At 43.3% G+C, this 20,549-nt stretch overlaps 2 protein-coding genes across 2 annotated transcripts in view; both read left to right on the top strand.

Annotated features, from left to right (window-relative positions):
- Positions 1-13,526, top strand: part of fam20cb (FAM20C golgi associated secretory pathway kinase b) — a 46,304-nt gene extending 32,778 nt beyond the window's left edge. Inside the window, exons 4-11 of the mRNA XM_031843003.1 lie at positions 5,201-5,293; positions 8,347-8,462; positions 9,148-9,328; positions 9,732-9,841; positions 9,987-10,068; positions 10,955-11,014; positions 11,211-11,361; positions 11,887-13,526. Coding sequence (XP_031698863.1) covers positions 5,201-5,293; positions 8,347-8,462; positions 9,148-9,328; positions 9,732-9,841; positions 9,987-10,068; positions 10,955-11,014; positions 11,211-11,361; positions 11,887-12,003 — 910 coding nt within the window. The 3' untranslated portion in view covers positions 12,004-13,526. The remainder of the gene's footprint in view (positions 1-5,200; positions 5,294-8,346; positions 8,463-9,147; positions 9,329-9,731; positions 9,842-9,986; positions 10,069-10,954; positions 11,015-11,210; positions 11,362-11,886) is intronic.
- A 4,060-nt stretch (positions 13,527-17,586) lies between these two features.
- foxl3 (forkhead box L3) lies at positions 17,587-19,821 on the top strand. The gene is made up of 4 exons (XM_031842736.1): positions 17,587-17,756; positions 18,923-19,091; positions 19,348-19,575; positions 19,618-19,821. Exons 1-4 carry the CDS (start codon positions 17,602-17,604, stop codon positions 19,819-19,821), a joined length of 756 nt encoding a protein of 251 aa, XP_031698596.1. The 5' UTR covers positions 17,587-17,601.
- Positions 19,822-20,549: the final 728 nt, after the last annotated feature.

Here is a 20,549-nt window from a genome sequence, read left to right on the forward strand (position 1 = left end):
TGTGTGTGTGTGTGTGTGTGTGCGTGTGTGTGTGTGTGTGTGTGTGTGTGTGTGTGTGTGTGCGCGCGCGCGCGTGCGCGCATGTACAGTACATTATGATCCTATATTTGTGTATATTATAGATGTGTGTATGCTTTTTTGTGTGTGTGTGTGTGTGCGTGCACTCACTTTGCCGTGCCCGTGGGTTTGACGGATGATGTGTGACAAGTGTGTGGAGTCAGCCCTTTGGTGGGAACCCGCTGGGGCTGGAAGATGCCCTTGTCCTTTCATATTTTACAGCATATCTCTGTACTCCTCCGCTGTGGCCTACGACCATAACTATAGGCTTACGGTGATTGATTGCCAGTTTGACTTTGAAACCAGATAGAACTCTCTTTATGCAATGCACTGTGTCACATGGATACTTTGGGTATTATACATCACCTTGGATGTTCACTCTTACATGTAAAGTCGAATTAAACAACATTCTGATGTTTTGTTTTTGATTAATCCAGCTCGGATGAAACAGAAATCCTGGATGAAGATACTTGAGCGTGATCGAGGATTGTTGTAAAAGTGAACTGGCTGCACCATGAAGAAAATAGGGCCCACTGCATATTCAGTTGTGTGGAAGGAATTCACAGTGAAATGCTTCATGCATAATGCTGAGCTGTCACAACTTTTGGATTCTTCATAATGGATGACCCCACTCTGTAGCCACTGGGATGCAACACTGAAAGAAGGGAAAGATGGATTTATGATGTGAGCATCCAGAAGTGCTCAACCAACAGAAGCATTTTGTACATGTTAAGAATTTAGTTCGATATGACATTTAACACCTAACGAGGTTGTTGGTGGCTGCAATTACTGTAAGCAGGGAGTTAAAGGAGCACTCCACCAGTTTAGTACTAGTTAGTAACAGAAAGCCTGCCTGACAAGCCTCACAGCTTTGTGGAAAACTAATACTGAATCGTTGGAGTAACAACATTTTGATACCCGCAAAAACAGTGCATCAGCTAAACTGCACACAGCTGACCAAAGGGACAAGACATCTAGTGTTGAGCTGTTCTGTCTCGGTTTTAACTCATCACTGTAGGTGGGGAAAGTGACCAACACCAGAGTTTCCTCTGGACAGAGTGAGTGTATTTTTTTATTTGCAGCTTGAGGCAAAATACCGTTATCCTGTTTTGATGTTAATAACAGGGTAACAGGAAATTCTCTCTTCCTTGTTTTCCCTACTTCTCTCTCTCTCTCTCTCTGTCTCTTCGCTGCTGTTGCAGAGGTCAGCTATGCACTGTAAGCTATGCACTTACCTTCATAGTCTCACACCGCAGTGCAATCGCCGATAGACCTCCGCTGTCCAACTGGGCTGCTGGGGCCCCTCGGAGCGTCGAGCGGAGCCAAGAAACTGTCTGGCCACCCAGTGTAAACTATGTGTTTACAGCAAGGCCAGGGTCAGACTGGGCATGCTCGGCTCAGTATGTCTCACCTGCTGCCGATTGATAAAAGAGCTGATGTCGATGTCGACAGCTGGCTATAGTGGCGCCACCAAACCCTATTTGAAAAATACACTATTTCTTCTGTCCTTGCGTAACAGCGTTTGGCAGTTCTACTGTGCCTTGCAGAGGGGAAACAGAAATGTATGCTTTTTCTGGCAGCCGGGTGCAAGATATCTACTTATCATTCAGCATAACTCAGATGTGGTTTTGTAAATATTTCAAAGGCTCAACCAGTCCAAAGTGAATGGGAAGAGTGGCTCTTGAGGAGCCACCATCTCTGTTTTCTCTGCGCTTACTGCATACTGTGTATTCAAACATTTATAGACTTTATAATGTGGTCATGCATTTATGCATGTTTCCCCTGCCCTACGTTGGCAGCACAGCTTCCTTGAAACAACATGCCCCTAATGGTTTGCTCGATCAGAGCGCGCTCAGATTTGGCTGAGCTCAGGTGCCGCTGTCAGAGGATTCAGACATAATGTTACGTAACAGCTGCATATTTGTTAGTTCAAAGAACACTAAGAGATATCTTTTGTAGTGTGTCCTCTTCCCTCTCCCTGGTTATCCTTTTCTATTTAACTCCAGTGCCTCTGCCACACTTTTCCTCTTCTCCACTATTTTTAGTTCCTGGTCAGTGGGGGGGTTATCATGCCATTCTCTAAATAACTTTATCGACATTTGAATTGGATGTGGATCACGATAACTATCCAGCCTTCCTGCTTTCCTGGCTGGCATTCAGTGAGAGGAGAGCATCGGTGCAGCCGGGCCACCGGCAAGAGAAATTTGTCTCCAATGCAAACGCATGCTTGTATTCACATGGTCTTCCCTCACACAGGCGTTCACTGACTCACAGAAAGGCAGTGACACATAACGCGCACCACGCCTCATCGAGTTGTGTTTTGATGCGTTTTGCAGCTTAATGAGAGAAGCATGAATAAAGCAGCTTATTGTGGCGTCCTCCCCTATGGAGACAGCAATGTACTCTGACTATGTGAAGTATGCTTGTGGATTTCTTTAAGGCAGAATGACCGTGAGTCATTGCACTAGAATGTTTGCTCATGCTTATCCCCCCCCCAAGAAATCTCCATGACGACGCTCCTGTACGGTCAGCCCCGTCATGAAATACTGGCGAGTGAGAGCTGCACTATTAGCTGGTTCCCCGTCTCCAGTCTTTACTCTAAGCTAAGCCAACCAGCTGCTGGCAGTTGCTTAACATTTAACACTGGTCAGTTTTGGGGATATTTTGCTTCCATAACATGTCCTTTTCTTTCAGAGTAGTGGAAAGAGAACATCTCAATTACACAATAAGGTGTTTTTGAGGCTACTTTCTCTATTTGTGTCTGTAGAGTTCTCCTAAATTCACCAAAAGTTAGCATTAGATAATGCCTTATTTGCATATTTAAATGTAAATTTGCAGAAAAGGTGTTCCTAATTTTTTTTCCAAGAACATTTTTTGCATGAGTTTTGACAGTATGTTATGGGGTAATAAAAAGAGATATCCAAGGTTCCCTCCATTAAAACATTTAGCTCTAATAATTCAGCAAAATGAAACTAGAATTTCGGCTTTATCCAATTTTCAGATTTCTGTTCTGGTAATTAGCACAACATTTCTCAATGGAGAGTGAAGAGCTTCTTACACATGGCGTTTTTAGTCCGTTTTATTCTGTCCACCTCACACTCACTTCACTTTATATAAACTTAACATATTATAGTCTCCTAAAAGCATCACTGTGTTATTGGTCCAAGACTAATTTCCTTATACCTGGTGACAAATAAGGACCTGACTATGCACAACTGTCCCCGTCCATGAAACCGTTGTCGTCACTTTGTATGCAGGACTGAATGATACTGTCCTGTTGGGGGGGGCGGGGGGGGGGGCTGAGCTTTACTGGAGTAAATAGACACTTCTCTCAGCTTTCAAAGACACTTTTCCTTGATGTGGAGCGAGAGCCGTGTCCCTGAAGGAAGGCTATCCAGGAAAAGAGAGCGATACAATCAGGAGACGGTGCTCGGCCTTTACTGGCACTTGACGTGTGGAATGAGGAGGAGAGAGGAGACCGACTTTGAGAAATATAGATAGGAGAAATGGGTTTAATTGTGATGCTAATCATAGCAGTCTACTGTGAAAGTGGTCGCTAAATACTTTTCCGAAGCGCAACACACATGTATCACACCACCGGTATACATTTTCTGTTTACTTTGCATGTGGCTGTCTGTCAAACGCTCGCAGGGTGATCAAGGACGGAGAAAGGTGAGAGAGAGACTGATAACGAGAGGAGGAAATTGGGTATTTTAGTTTTTTTAGTAGTGTGTTTCTGGGCTCTATGTTGGGTTAGTTAATGACATGTCAGCCACGCAGCTGTGGAGTTACAATCACCCAGCCAGCTGAGGAAGGGAGCGACGGATGGAACGGAGAGACAGAGAGAGAGAGAGAAAAGGAGAGGCGCACAGATATAAAGTATTAAGAAGAAAGCAGAGAAAACAATTCTGCGTGAGGGAGAGCGGAGGAGCAGAGGAGGTGAGCTAGAGGATTTTGAGCAGAATAAACAGAGAGAGGCATCCGGAGGGAACCGAGAGAGAAGGAGAGAAAGGGAAGTTGCCAAGATAGTTTCCATTCTTCTCATCCTCCCTCAACTAGCTGAAGCAGAAATGGCAGAGGCTGCAGTCCAAATCATTACACTCGGCTGCCTTCCTGGAAAGTATTTACTGTTGTCAATATAAAAAAAAAAAGTAAATAGAAGGCAATGTGTATAAAAGGAAAAATAACGTATGCAGCTCCTCTGAAGAAAGATAGCAATTTGTTGATGGACTGCACTGCTGTTTCAAAGACATTAACATATTTTCTATACTCCGCATCCTCTCCGGGACTCTTTTCACCTCCTATTTCCTTTGACTTTGCCTTTTCACCCCAGCCGTCCTGTCTGTCCTGCCCCATCCTGGCCATCCTCCATCAGCCCTGGGATTTAAGCCTTTAAGAGCCTCTTTTCCCTCCAGTAAGAGCTTTAAGGCAGAATGTGTGTGGAATAGCAGTTTTCTTTTGGGGGGGGGATCAGAGCCGGGCAGAAATAGGTACAGATCGAGAACAGGAGTGGGCGCTTCAGGAGGAAGTGTCTGACCTTCGATTGTCCCCTCTTGTAGTTGCCCCACAAAACACCCGCCGTAACTGCGACGAGGGCTTTTTTCTTTGTGAGGCAAGGACACGTATTTATTGTGTCTTGGTTATTGCCCACAAACACTGTTTGCAGTGTTAGATGGTGTAAAGCCAAGAGGTTTTATCACTGACTGGGCTCCTCTGCAGTGAGACATGAAGATGTGTTCCAGACATGGATTGATTTGTATCCAATGCACCAATATCAGGAATATGGAATTCCTGTTAGTATGTCGTCTTACTGCTGCATTGTTCTGTGAAATCCAAACACAAATATGTGTATGATATGAAACGATTTGTGATTAATTGATTCATCATTTAAGTAATTTGTCAAGCAAAAATATTAACCAGCTGCTCACTAGACTTTTATGAAACTGTGATTTTGTGATGTGGCATCACTGACATTCTATAGACCAAGAAAATAATCCTAATTTGCAGCTCCAGTTTAATATGTGGCATTGTCAGGTTAACACAGAGCCTTTCGCATATTGCTGACTGTCAAAACCTCGCCTTTGCATGACAGTTATACCTGACCTGTATGCTTTACCCCCCCACCCCCATTGTGCCTCTGCAGGCAAACCCGGGAGCAGGAGACCCCACCAGACTTCTTCTATTTCTCTGACTTTGAAAGACACAATGCTGAGATTGCCGCCTTTCATCTGGACAAGTAAGTCAACATTCTGTCTCAGAGTCGTGTGGTACATGTCTACGCTGGGACGCCATGTTGTCATGACGTAGGTCTCTGCTGGACTCACGTTGGGCAAAATCGATGCAGTAGAACCAGAGATATCTCTCATCTTTTTAATTCCATGCATTCTTCTTCCTTGTCAAAGCCGGGTGGCTGCACTACCCTCAGGTTCAGCAGTGGATGTCCGGTCCGCAACACATTTTCAACTGAATAAGGAATAAATCCAATGTTCTTGAATCTGCTCTAACTCCTTCAAGCCCAAGTGCTTCTTTCCATCCTCGAGGGCCAACGTCCTGCAGGTTTTGTGTTCCTCCCTGATTGCTAATTTGATTCTCCTCCGTGTCAGCTCATTAACCACCCAGGAGGGACAAAAACCTGCAGAACGCCAAGCCAGACCTTGGGTACCTTTCGTTCTACGGTGAAGCTTTAAGATATGTCTTTGCAAGGTCCTCCCCAAGCATGATAATACAGATGTGTATGAATGCAGCCAGGACTGCAGGCATTTCTCTTCTGTGCACGAACAAGTATTTTCTCTGCGCTTATTTGTTCATTTGATTTTCCATTTCACCGTTTCTGTCCCTCGGAAACCCCTTCTTTTTCAAAACACAGCGAGCGGTGTGAGCCGGGGCCCGCACAGTCGAGGCCGCGAGCTCCGAGAGGCCATGAGTCACAGCGAATGAATGCCGCCCTCCCACAGCTAGCATCTGACTGAACTATGACTGCAGCCTTCTTGCCTAGCTAACCACCACGCTCTCTGACTTCACTGCCTTTACAAGGCTAACGCTTTATGGCTGGCCTGCCCGTCTGCCTGCCCCAGAGACTTTAACGAAAAGAGAAAACCTGACGAGGCTCTCTGATCAGCCGGAGAAAGCGTCAAGATTAAGCATCGCTATTAAAGTCAAACTGACGTCGCTGTGGCCATATGTTGTTACAAGCAGAGGGCTTGTGTTGTGGTGTGAATGCTGGTGATACAAGAGGATTCTGAGGTCACTCACATACATGTCCATTCACACACACACACACACACGCACACACACGAGGCCACAGCGGGTAGTGATGTTGAATCTGCTTTTCCTTCAGGCACAATGACACAGTTCAGCAGCAATTGCATTAGCAGCAGCTTTCTTCACCAGTCCTCTACACATCTGGTCCTCCTCTACACAGACACATGCATGAGAATACGCTCACACACTCCCAGCATATGTGTGTGGGTTAAGGGGAAGAGGAGGAAACCAAAGGCATGAAAGGCCCTGTGCCCATTCTAAATATAAGCCAGGCAGGGTTTGCCAAAAGCAGCGCTTTATTTTTTTTTTCCTTATTTTGTCTGTTCTAAATTAGAGCCTGGCTACAGAACTGCTGCCGCTGCTGCTGCTGCTGGTGGTGCAGAGGCTTAGGCTACACTGCCTCCCAGGGGGCCCGCAGACACACACACACACACACACAGGCTCTTTTAAAAGCAGTATTCACACACACACACACACACACACACACACACACACACACACAGAGAGCCGCTGTCTTTTCTTATATAGGCTACACTGCTGTAAGCATCATTAATTATGTGATTGGATTTAAATGGGAAGTGCACTTGGTGTTGCTGCATTAGGTGGGGAAAAGAGAGCGAGCCGATATAAAGACATACAAGGACCCGATATGACCTTAAAATATGAAAACCGTTATAGCTCCATATTCCCTCTGGCGTCTCATACATTTTTCAGCTCAATGATGATTGACACCGTTCGTGCACGGCTCTCAGCGGGCCTTTCTGTCCTCGCCCTGAATAACAACACAAGTTCAAAAATGGCAACCGTGGGAATACGGTTTATCAAAGGGACAAGGATGGAAGAAAAAAAGTGATGAAGTGCGTCGAAGCCGGCCCGAGCTGTTCCCTTCAGCATGGCAGCAGGCCCGGGCCCAGCAGGCCGGACTGTGCTTTGCGGCGCTTCGTCCTGTGTCGGAGGAAAGAGACAGGACTGCGTGCGTCCGTCTCACTCAACCCGCCAACGCTCTACCCGATGGCATCATTTATATGACGGGCTCTTGGTTAACAGCTCTCTTCTTTTCCGGCAGCTTCTCCCATGTCTCTGTACCTCTCTCCTGTTGTTCCCCTGGCCCCATCTTTAATCTTCGTCTCTCTTTCTGTGTCTCTCTGCCCTCAGGCCTTGGCCGTTAAGTGTTGTCAGGGTTATCAACGTTTAAAGAGCCCGTTGCTGATGTTGTAGCTGTCTGGTATTGACGTCAGGGACCACACATAGGCATGACGGTCACGCAATCTTTCAGTTAAACATTTATCTTTAAATATATTAGACCGGGAAGCTGTGTGCAAGTTGAAAATGTGTTTGATGTAGAATGATATCCACATAAAAAGAAACAACACCACAAACGTTTACCATCAGGTGGCGTAACGGTCAGGTCAGGACTTGTGTCACAGTGCCCCCTTCTGGCAGTGGGAGTGAATGACATGAATATAATAAGGCCACATTACCACGTTTGTGTGCCACAGGGACTTAATGGATAAGGCGCTGGCCTCCTAAGCCAGGGACTGTGGGTTCAAGTCCTATCTGAGGGGATGTGTGTCTTTTCTGCCTGTGTTTGCAGAGAGCTTGTCCTTGTTGCTACACTCTACAGTTCTTCGGTACTCAACTAGCGCTGTAGGTGATCATTCAACACTCTCAAACAAAGAATATTTCAACATTTTCAGGGTTATTGGCAAATTGACGCCATTAAAAGTGTGCAGTATTATCTGTTCCTGTTTGCAATGTAACCGTGGATGTGCAGACAACTATCACTTGATTAATTTGATAGTGAAGAACACTTCAAATGGCATCATTATCAGGCAAGTTATAAGGAGCATAATGTTTCCATTGCGAATGGACACCAGAGATATAGATATCCATGTGACAGTTATGCTAATTGAGTTGAAGTATCTTAACTGGCTCCGTGAGCTGTTTGTGTCACAGCCACTGTTTGAAAACTCCTGCAGTATTCTGACGACAGAATGTAACGCCTCAGTATGCGTCTCTGTCCTGTAGGATCCTGGACTTCCGTCGCGTCCCTCCTGTGGCCGGCAGGCTCGTCAACATGACGAAGGAGATACGAGATGTCACACAAGACAAAAAGCTCTGGAGGACCTTCTTCATTTCACCAGGTGAACACTGAAAAATGGCAGAGTTATTGGTTTCCAGAGACGCATCTAGAGGGGAAGAACTCAAAATACAGTGAGATCAGAATGAATGAAAATGCTGCACAAATGTTGGTTCAGTTGTACTCTTTTAAATTCCTGTCTTGTGTACCCCAAATGCATCAATCAAGAGTGGTAATCCCAGAAGAAGATCAATAAATAAATACCATCTGTGCCATCTCCACCAATATTTATTCATCAAGCAAAAGTTAAAGCCAAGCGAAAATGAACAGTTTCCTTCTTCACAATGCAGAGCAAAGCTACTTCTGTGCCCTGAATTAGCGTGATATTTCATTTGCACGGGATTAGTATTATCAGGGGACGCTAGCTTGTGCCAAAGCACGACAGTTAATTAGCGATGCAACTTTTACGTTGCATATTATACACGTGGAAAACTTTCACAGGATTAAAAATGACTGACAATCTCAGCAGTTATTACAAGTTGCTGAACGTCTCCAGGTAATTTCAATCTTGGGAAAAGTGGCCTTTAAAATGATGTGGTGTGCATTTCAGAAGGATTATAAGTGGGTGTGGTCACATTTTAAGTATACGACGCTGAATAGAAGATACCTAACTGTCAATTTTTTATCTCTATAAACAATGGTTTGACAAAGCAGCCACAACAGTGTGTCTTCTTTTTCTCACATCTCAGCCAACAACGTGTGTTTCTACGGAGAGTGTTCGTACTACTGCTCCACTGAGCACGCTCTGTGCGGTAAACCAGACCAGATAGAAGGATCCCTGGCCGCCTTCCTCCCGGACCTGGCCCTCGCCAAACGCAAGACTTGGAGGAACCCGTGGAGACGCTCCTACCACAAGCGCAAGAAGGCAGAGTAAGCGATCGATCCTGCACTCAGACAGCGCTGCGTTAACTGAATGAAGCAGACGCTGAGGGATTCACTGTCGGCCCCAGCTATCAGAGGATAGTCATTACACTTGCTGTCAGATAGCAGCGACAGTGACTTATGAGCGCTGAGCAAGAGATTTGTGGCGTGTAAGATATCATGTAAATCAAGTTAAAGCTCACTGACGTACTAATGGAATAAAACAAACCTGCCGCAGAAGAAAAGCACTTATATGCAGTTATGTTATGATAGGGGGAAAAAATATCTTAGTTTTCCAAAAATCATTTAAAAAAATGAATTGGATTTTGGTGATTTGTTTGCAAAGCAGATGCATAAATTCTTATGAATTAAAAATGTGAACAAGAAGTTATTAAGTTATTCAATTCTTCAGATGGGAGGTGGACCCGGACTACTGCGAGGAAGTCAAACAGACTCCACCGTATGACAGCGGGACACGACTGCTGGACATCATAGACATGACCGTCTTTGACTTCCTCATGGGTGAGTTTCACCGTCAATAATGGGAAAAACATTGTTGTGTGCAAAACACACACGTGGTATTAACAGTATATAACACACAGTGGGTGTACACACACGCGCATGTGCTCTCTCCGTTTCACCGTTGGCTGCTTGTATTCCAACACAGGGAACATGGATCGCCACCATTATGAGACATTTGAAAAGTTTGGAAATGAGACGGTCATCATCCACCTGGACAACGGCAGAGGGTGAGCCACTGCATCGTAGCTCCAGAGGTTTAAATGCAGATGTTGTCAAACTGATTTTCATGCGCTGCATTCATTATTCCACTAATCTCTATTAACGGATTCTGCCTTTTGGCATCGGAAGCGAGCCAATTTCTGTTTTTTAGTCCGTGTACTATTGACCAATCGTGTTTGAGCAGGCTGTGGTTGAATGCAGGCAAACCGTCCGCGTGTAGAGGGCGAAAGAAAGCATCGGCCCGAGATGCAATCTTGTAAACCGGCTACAATCTGGTCGTACGCGTCGTCTGTCAACTCCAGTCTCACATCTTCAGTTGCTAATGGGACTGTAAACAATGAGCAGCGCACAGAAAAGACTTCTACTGTAGATCTTATAGATGTAACCCCGTTGCCCCAAGAGGCTCATCATCATGCGTTAAGGCATTGCAGAGTATTATCCATAAACGGGATATCTTATCATGATGAGCTCACAGTTGATAAGTGTGTAACACGATGTAGACGATGGTTGAGACATACAGCATATCGGGGATGTCCACGGGGATTGTCTTTTAAATAAATCATAAGAAAATCATTCTAAAAAAATCTTGTTTTTCAGGATCACTTATTTCATTAGCAAATGTATGCGCTCCTGAATTTTCATGAAACACGCAGGAAACTGCACAAAACGATGCACATATAAATAAATGAATGAATGATATGTGTAGCATAAACTGTTGAAGCTGAGAAAAAAAGAAAAGTTTGGGAGGAAAGAAGAAGAAGAAGTGATCAGGACAACAGAAGTGTAAAGCTGCTGCACATTAATCACACAACTCTACAAAATAAAAGATGCAGACAAAGAACAGCACAGGAAACAGATTTCTAAATCATTCTTGCTGCTATCTTTTCACCCTAGCTTTGGAAAGCACTCCCATGATGAGATATCCATTCTGGTGCCGTTGACTCAGTGCTGCAGGTGAGGTCTTCTTCGCTGGTATCCTCGTATTCGTTATGGCTTTATTGATCCCAGTGCTAAATATAAGCATGGATTTTCACATTTGATTAGTCTGCTATTCACATTATCAGTATTGTCGAGCATATGGGTATGACTATGCATGATGCCACACTAACTATCCCCCCCCCCCCCCCCCCCCCCCCCCCTCTTACTGCAGGGTAAGGAAGTCGACCCACTTGCGTCTGCAGCTGCTGGCTAAGGAAGAATACAAGCTGTCCATGCTCATGGCAGAATCCCTGGTGAGGGACCGCCTTAGTCCCATCCTCATCCAGCCACACCTGGACGCCATGGACCGGCGACTACGCCTGGTCAGTGCTACGTACTCATTTTTCACAGTGTGCCCTTTTATTTGAGCCTCTAAACAAATAGTTGGAATTTTGTGTCTTCACTTTCGTCACTTGTAACATTTTGGCTCCATGCCCAGAGCCCTCAAACGTGGTTTGAGGTTGGGCCTGCACAGATTCCACATGTGTGGAGTTTGCATGTTCTCCCTGTGTCAGCGTGGGTTCCCTCTGGGTTCTCCTGCTTCCTCCCACAGTCCAAAGACATGCAGCTTAGGTTCATTGAGGACTCTAAATTGCCCGTAGGTGTGAATGCGAGCGTGATGGTTGTCTGTCTCTATGTGTCGGACCTGTACAGGCTACAATGTCAGCTGGGATCGGCTCCATACTACACACTAGAACTGTAAACATCCAGGAAAAACTGTCATTTATGTGTCGTTTTAAAAGGTCCATTAAATACTTTGACCTTATTTGAACCTCTTTGATCCGCTTTCTCCTCTATTCAGCAATTAAACCTCTTCTCTTGTCTTGTGGTATTTCTTTTGTCACCAGGTGCTCAATGTGCTGTCAGAATGCATTGAAAAGGAGGGCTACGGTTACGTTGTAGAGGACGACCTCCAGGGGTACCAAGGGGCAGACCACGCCCACAACGGCCCACGACGGAGGTAGCTGTCCAGGGGGCCCTGGCAGCTAGGTGGGACTGACTCCCTGGAGCTAGGAGATTGAGTCTTTCTCTGAAAAATGAACTGGCATCCTGTAACACAGGGGTGAGCTCCATCTGTACTGAATTCCTCAGAGGGCTCGTTTTTTTTCTTTTTTTTGTCGAACTTTCAGGGAAGCCTGTCTGCCTGAGGTTCATATAGGCTGTCTGGAAGTGGAAGCCTGCTGGATAGGACTGGACCTTGACAAACGAGTGCAAATGACTTAAACTGCACAGATGCTCGCAGGTGACGTCGAAGAGTTCTGGATGTATCTGGGGCCGGATCACAAACTAAACCCAACCAACCCTCCCCACATCACCTAGAATCCTTAAATGATCCAACCCTGACTCTAGTGTAGGATAGCGACACCCCCACCGCAGCACTACCAAACCATGAAAGTCTGGCAAGAGACGCTTTCTCTCTGTCTTGTTCAGGACCTTTTTTTTGAATTCAGTGAATTCTGAGAGACTTGTAAAGAACCTCCCGACGCCCCCTCCCCCCTCTCCTCACAAGCTGAATTATGTGTTTATACATATTGTTGGTATTGCAAGTGTTTGGGTTGAACATTCACGGTGGAGGAGGATGTAACGGTTGACTTCCTGTTGTCTTAATTCTCAAAATGATGTTTTATTGCATAGTCTCTTTCTTTTTTTATTCGATTACCGCCGAGTTGATTCAGCTTTTATCGTCGGTATTCAAGATGGAGATATTTGATTGGAGTACAGGTTTACTCCTGGATTTGTCTTTTAATTTTTCCCATAAATGTTACTTGTACTTGGGAGAGTATTTATTCAAATTCATATTTATTATTTGGGAAATTAATACTAATCGGTTTCTGTGAATTTTCATCACAGTGGTGCACTTCCTCATTTGTCCAAAAGGGGGCAAACTGAGCACGTGCAAAAAGTAGCTGCCCAGTCCGTGCCTCTCAGTAAAGTCAACCCTCTATTATTTAAAATTGGTTCGATTCAAGCGCGTTTACAACATTTAATCCATCAACTGTCTCTGTTTTATTCTTTCAGTGCAACAGATATGAGGTTAGATAAATGTTACCAAAAGCCAAAATGTGACACTAATGGTTTTAAATTATTGTTTCTTTGTAATATATTTGATGTCCAGATGTTGCTGTTGTGGAGAGATTATTTTTCAGGATGTATATTTCATTCATTACCAACAGCAGATAGCTTTTAACTGTTGGTGTGAACGATTGAGTCGCTGGCTGGAAGTTAATATATACAGTAGGAAAATCTAGTGCCTGTGCAATGATAGAAATACTTGAATGTCTGGTTTCATAGCAGGAAGGTTTGAACTCCTCCCGGGTACGAGCTGTGGGTGAGATTCGGAGGTCTACATATACGTGTGTGCTGACTCCAACTGATCCATAAGGGTTTTATTACACAGTCTAAGTTTCCACAGTCCTGTGTCAGGTCAGTTCAGTGTGTATGGACGTATGGGGGGGGGGGGGGCATAGTCAACCTGAAGAGGATTCTTTCTTTCTTTTTTTTTTTTATTCAATTCATTGTTTCTGTAAATTGTTTTGCATTTCTTTGCATCATGGTAAAAGTGCAATAAAACAAAATAAGCAGAATATTATAGTGCTTTGTTTTTTAACAGCAGTAGAAGGATGTGAGTTTTAATATACATGTTTAATATTATATATTTCATCATCATGGGGGGGGGGGGGGAGAATACATCTACCAACAGCTAAAGCAAAAATACTTCTACGTGAGGTGTATATCAATGTTCACAAAATGAAAGCAGATCTGTGTATTTCTCCCAAATGTTGAAATATGTCTGCAATATTCTGTTTTCGCAACCCGTCCAGTGTTTGTTTGATATCTCTCATGAGGAGTCATTTCATGTCACGTTGTTCCAGATCCTCTTCAGATACTTCAGAAGTTCAACTCCCGGACACGAGACGTGTCCTAAAGGACCAGTCTTTTGAGGTTTTCCATTTCACACTTCTGTAAATTGCGAACTGGAACTCGATTTGGCGCCAAACTTGTTGCAATGTCACAAAATCCTACGTGTACTCGGCCCGTTGTTATTGGACAGTAAATGCTGGCAGTGAGGATGGCTGCACAGTACAGTGCAAAAGGAAAATGTCCCTCAGCCCCAGCTCTGTGTGCCAGCATGTTTACAGTTCCCAGTGCACTGTTGTGTTTTGATAACCTTTCCTCACAGAACAGCCCCCGGAAAAGCTACTTGGCTGGTTTACATAAATGCATGCACACGCACACACACACACACGCAGGCAGGCATACAGAGCTATGAATGGAGGAAGTCTGAGACAACCATCAGAGGGATGGAGAGTGACCAGAGGAGAACTAAGGGCTGTAATCACCGCAGCAGGCCGCAGACAGGACGCCAGAGGAAGCCTCGTCATGGGAGTGAGCCATGTGCTGCTTATCTGATCTCAGTCCAGACCAACCTGATACGGTGACCTCTCCTCTACACCGCTTCTCTCTGTTGCTCTATTTACAGTTTTATTTTTTAAAAAGCAAGCGGTTTCTCTTGTCTGGAGGGAACAGGCCCAGACATCATTTTAGCACTTAGTTAGCTCCATGTTCAATGAAGTCAGGTATGTTGCTTTGTGGTTCGGGTTAAAAAGCACAACATGGAATATATTAACCCAATAATGTAGAATGTGGACGTAATCAGGTCCTTTCATTCAAGAACAAAACTGATATTCCAGTACTCTGCAAAAGTATTATCAGCAAACTTTACTTGAAAGTATGAAAAATAGAATTACTCAATGCATAAAAATGGCAACTGTGTGTTTTATTTGTTATAATATTATATTGATGTATCGATGTAGTTGGTCATTGTGGTGCTAATTTTAACTATCTTATGCCTGTCGGGTAGTTTAATCAAACATGCATCGTATTTTATAAACTCGTTCTTTTGTTTTTAATTCAAATATTTTTGCAGAGTAAGCTACAGCTGTCTGTATTTCACTCTACATTGTATTGTAGTGTGAAGAGCTGTGAAATATTACTCAAGAAATGAGTACTTCAGTACAAATACCTGAGTGAAAGTACTTCAACCACTGGTTGTTCTACATGGTAGTACTGGTTGAGCAAAAATGTTCTAAAGCAACTTTGAATTATTTTCAGAAAATGATTATTAGATGTGTTTTGTTTGAGGTAGAGTAGATTAAAAAGCCGGCTACGTGCTGAGACATGCTGGCTATACGGAGGCCCTGAAGTGAGAAATACGATATTTTGTAAAGATAAAAGAGGAAGGCAGAAAATTGTTCTGTTTTAAGACTGGCTGTTTGTTCAATTGTTTTAGTCTTCAAGCCCAAGATGGGATAACCTCGATAACATCACGGGGGTTATGCCGCAGAAGACATTCTACAGCTGTTTTCACAAGACCAGTAAACGGACCACGATGTGTAAAACCAGTGGAATGCCCCTTTACCTGTTCTGTTCTGTTGCCTGTAGTAGTTATTTCCCAAAAGGAAAGGCCTACATATCTTTATTTTCTATTGCTAGACTAAAGTAAGTCCTTAATGGTAGTTATGGCCCTGTGTGGTTACTCCCACTCTCATGGGATTTATTTTACCTGTATATGCGGAAAACACAATTTCCGAGAGAAGAAACCAATTGCTAGAAAAGATCAAGACCGACATGGAGACCACTGATATTAATCCAGATTCTGTTTCATGCTTCAAGATGCACCACACCTTTTTATGAAGCCACAAAAAAAATTTGGCCTGCACCTAAAATTGAGTACTGCGTTGACCTTTTAACTGCTTCATTAGTCAGGAGTAATGGAGAATTGCTGTAATGTCTCTGTGTGGACCGATATAGCGCCTTATAGGCTCCTCCTGCACCAGCGGGGCCACACACGGAGGCCTCGTAGGCCTCAGGCTGTTTTCCCGGCCTCTGTCGCCTCACGGGGAGACCTCCAATTGCCCCGTTTAGATCCCTTCAAAATACACATCCCCCTGTTTTATAGACACGGAAACAATTTATGGCCATTATAGAGCATTATAGATAACATCTACAAAACTTCCCGTTGTTGACTAAACGTCTGCCAGAGTGGACACACACACACACACACACACACACACACACACACACAACGGAGAGAAAAAGAAAACAAAGATGCAAAGGATCTTGTTTGTTGGTTTGGGGATAGCTGTTTTAAGTACAGTTAGAGAGATTAGGCTATAAAAGAGGCAAAATAAAACATGGAGGCGGCCTACTGGCCCAGTGGACCACCCAGAATCCTGCTGGACGTGGGGGGAGAGGAGCCGTTTGACAACCAGGCTGCTACTGTGAGACTGCCTGGACTAGCTTAGTCGAGTCAAAGTTAAAGGGCACTCTACTAATTCCACATGTCTGAGTCTGTTTACAAGGTTTACAGACTGACTACTGCATATGTGAAAATCTGATAACTTACCTCAAGTGATGTCACTTGAGTCAGAAATAACGATTCTGGAGGTGAGGAGTTCTAAAGAAGTGAGCTGACCCGGCCTTTGTCCAGCAGCTTGCTCCTCGTCTCTGCTTGAGGGTAGTGGCTCGAGGCTGCATCAGCTGCTCCCAGCGTAACAATCTCCAACAGAACTAGCTCCTGGCAGGTTGCTTTGTGGGTAATGTAAGCGCCAGGTTTTTCACAAGACAGAAGAACGTGTGGAATGTAAAAAGAACGATGTCTGTCGTTTCTTTAATGGCATCTGTCTGAGTTGGACTGGGGTCTGGAAACTGACCAAAGATAGCTTCCATTCATTGCTCAACAAGTGCAAACATTCCCCACAGCCCAGAGTTGTTGTATGCTGCTGAAAATACAAATATGAAAGGGAACAAAGTATCCTGCTCGGCCTGCCAAGCCCAACAGCTATAGCATGTAGCCGCGGGTCATTTTGATGCACTGCAGCCCACCGGCTCTGCATTTAAGCATTTCCTGTTTGCTGGACTTCACATTTTTACTCTTCTGAGGGAAAACATCCTTCTACTTCTACTAAACTTATCTAACAGCTGTAAGCATGCTTGTAACTTTACATAATCAAGATTTAATTGAAAAAACAACAACATTGGTGTTAAGATAAGAGAATGGAGCATTGTCAGAAACAGAACAGATATTGCCTCTACGATATTCGGCTATCATTTATTTGGATGATTACCTACTTTTTTTGGCTATATTTAACTTATTTCAAGTATGCAACAATTCAAATGCAGTAGTCTGTCATGTAAGTTTAAGTTTTAAGTGTAATAGGGCTTTAAATACTTTCTTATTGTCTGCACAAAAGAAATATAGGCACGAGGCCATCTTCAGGTTTTCAATTGGCCTCGACTTGGAAATCCTAAAACGTGTGCAGTGCTGCTGATAAAATAACAGAAATTTGATAACAAAGAGGTCAAAGAGGTCAGAGGGGTGGCCCTGAGTCCTGAGACCTGCAGCCGTTCCTGGAAAGCAGCTGGGACGATGTGGAGAGAGGGGGGCCTGAGGCAGCCGTCACCAAGCAGAGCTCAGAGTGTCAGCTGGCTGAGCGGAGCATGGTGGCAGAGCAGAGCGGCAGGACAAGGTGTTGCTGCTGGGCTGTGACCAGGAGAGTCAGATGAGACAAACAGTTTGGATCCCACATCCCACTCCTCAAAGTGTAGACATGTTTGACAACTCTAACTACCCCTTCAACTGTTTTAATTACGATGGAGACGGATATCCCTCCTCCAGCACAGACGAAGAGAAGAAAATGTGTCGACCCGCGTACAGGTATGGACCGTTTTCTTTTTATTTAATGTAACTTTGAAACAGCTGTTTTACATCACGTTGTCTACCAGTATGTCGTATACATGTAGTAGGTTTTAAATTTCATTTAAAGAAATTGTTATTTTTTCCTTTCAAAAGTGTTGGGTTAGGGTTTGGTATTATCTCAGCATATCATACATTTGACAGTCTGCAAAACACAAAGATTCTTTAGTGCAGCCTAGTTCAGATTATCTGTAAACAAAGTGCCGGCCTATATTCTGAATAATACAGAAGCTCTAAAAACATGTAACTAATCACAAATACACCTTGCTTCAAGAGGCATAGCTAGATATATAGACTTTCATTATTTCCCTTCAGTGGTAAATAATGAAAGATTTTTTTCTTTTAATATTCTGTTGATTTTTTTTTTTTTTTCATTGATTTAGTTTCATGATTTTTCATAGACTTTTTCCAGAGTGTAACGTAATATAAATGTAAATATGTTTTTTATACAGCAGTCTAGTTTCATGTGGCGAATGCATCTGTTTAAACATCTGTTTGAATTCAATTAAAGTGCAAATGTGAAACCTTCCATTCTGCTTGGTTTCTTTAACAGCTCAAGAACATTTTATTAGTTTATGAGAATTTATAAGAATTGCTCTTAAATGTAGTATTGAACTAATGAAATTTTTCTTTTTTGTATACTCTATATTTGTTCACTATATATTTGTTAGTGTCGCACAAAACCCAAATACGTCCATTCAGATTTCTGTTATTGGATTTTGAGATACTAAGCTGTACATTTGAGACATTTCTTTTTTAAACAAAAGGAATATATATGTTCTCACAGCCCCCATACAACATATAAATCACTAAAATATATATTTATTTGCTATAATAACAGTGCAAATTGGTAATTTCTAGATTTTGTCTCCATCCGATTGTTCAGACCAGTTTTTGGCAAAGGGAAGGGTTACCACTTCGTTACTTTTCCATATATTGAGCTTTAATAAGATCAGACAAAAAGAGAGAATATACTCAAGGAAACAGTTTGTAGAATTTGTCCATTATCACAATTTTTAGACACAAATATTAACAAAACACAAAGTTGAAGAGTCTTTATCGCGTGTCTATCTCTTCTCAACTTAACACGGTGTGTTGCTTGATTAGAGTGTGTGTCTGTGTGTCAGCTACATAGCTCTGATAGCCATGGCCATCCAGCAGAGCCCCGAGCAGCGGGTCACTCTGTCGGGCATCTACGAGTTCATCATGAAGAGGTTTCCTTACTACCGCTCCAACCAGAGAGCCTGGCAGAACTCCATCAGGCACAACCTGTCTCTCAACAGCTGCTTCATCAAGGTGCACGCAAACACGCTGCGTTGTGTGCAAATGATGTCTGTTACACAAGATATTCAAAATGTTTACTTGAGGAATTTTAAATTTCACGCAATTTTAGTCATTTTATTATTGTTTTAAGATGTAATATGTCCCTTTTTTACCTTTTTATTTAGTAGAAGAAGAAATTGTTCTAGTTTTCCCCAGCAGTAATAGTGTATTTCCTATTGTTTGTGTGATATTTTTAATCTTTGTTAAGTATTCTTCATATTTCCCGCAGGTTCCTCGTACAGAGGGCAATGAGAAGGGAAAGGGGAACTACTGGACTTTTGCCAGTGGCTGTGAATCAATGCTCGACCTGTTTGAAAACGGCAACTTTCGGCGTCGCCGGCGCAGAAGGAACATGAAAATCGGCTTCCGTGATTCAAGAGAAACCCCTTTCCACCCTTTGGAAAGCCACAGCAATCAGCACGTACCCGCAGCTCGCCGCCCCGAACCCGACTCCACCGTCTGCCCTTTGAACCCTGAGAGGCCGAGGCCAGGCCCCCAGCCAAACCACCTCAACCCAAACCCCACCCAGCATGGGAAGCCAGAGTCAGAGATCAAATTTAGCATTGACTACATCCTATCCACTCCGGATCCACCCCTGCCCGGGTTCAGATCCTGCCACGGCTCTGTTCACATAGGGCCCACGGGGCCTCCCATACATGTCCTGGAGCCCCAACATCTGAACCTGCACTTCTGGACTCTGTAAGAGGAGAGGAAACCAGAGACTGAACTTTATTCCTCCTTTATTGTCTCTGTCCAAAACTGGGAAGTACAGTAAGGACATCGAAAGTCAGAGAAGAAACTCCACAGAAGGGATTTTACTGACTTGAAAATGTAAATGAGGAGCAAAGTATAGAGGTACAGTATTGTGGGATGGATTCTAGATGGAAGAAAGTCACTTAAAGAAAGCATCATGCTGACTAAGAATTCATCAAAAATATCATATGTGAACAATACAGTACAGCATTCATATTGTCATTGTACTGTGTGTACGGTGTCTAGTGCTGACATAGACTAGCTTTACAGTATTCTCTATATGTATGTACACAGGAGCCATGAGCACAAATATGACATGTCAAAAAATGCTTTAAAAAACAAACTCCACTGGATTATCTTCTTATAAAAAAAATTGAGATTATTTTCCTCATAAAAGAAAAGTTTATTCAGAATATTATGGTTGGACATGTCATTCTGCCTGTTGAATCTAAATATGATTTATGTCACAATAAATGAGTTCAGTACTACAAGACATGTTTAAGACATGGGGTGTACAAATACTCTTTTCGTCTGATAAAAATAAAATAAATATTAATTATCTTGTTAATAGTTTTATTAAATTCTAAAATGACATCTATTCCTTCTCCCAAATTGAACAATCCAGACCCTACATATATATATATATATCTCTATATATATCTATATATATCTATATAT

This window comes from Anarrhichthys ocellatus, unplaced genomic scaffold (genome assembly GCF_004355925.1).
Source record: "Anarrhichthys ocellatus isolate YVR2014 unplaced genomic scaffold, GSC_Weel_1.0 scaffold4, whole genome shotgun sequence".
Taxonomy (NCBI): Eukaryota; Metazoa; Chordata; class Actinopteri; order Perciformes; family Anarhichadidae; genus Anarrhichthys; species Anarrhichthys ocellatus.

Excerpts from the sequence above, each read along its gene's own strand:
- foxl3 (XM_031842736.1), top strand. The coding sequence starts at position 17,602 with ATGAGACAAACAGTTTGGATCCCACATCCCACTCCTCAAAGTGTAGAC. Across the intron at positions 17,757-18,922 it reads ATGTGTCGACCCGCGTACAG|CTACATAGCTCTGATAGCCA; the intron begins GTATGGACCGTT and ends TCTGTGTGTCAG. Across the intron at positions 19,576-19,617 it reads GCCCCGAACCCGACTCCACC|CCAAACCACCTCAACCCAAA; the intron begins GTCTGCCCTTTG and ends CCAGGCCCCCAG.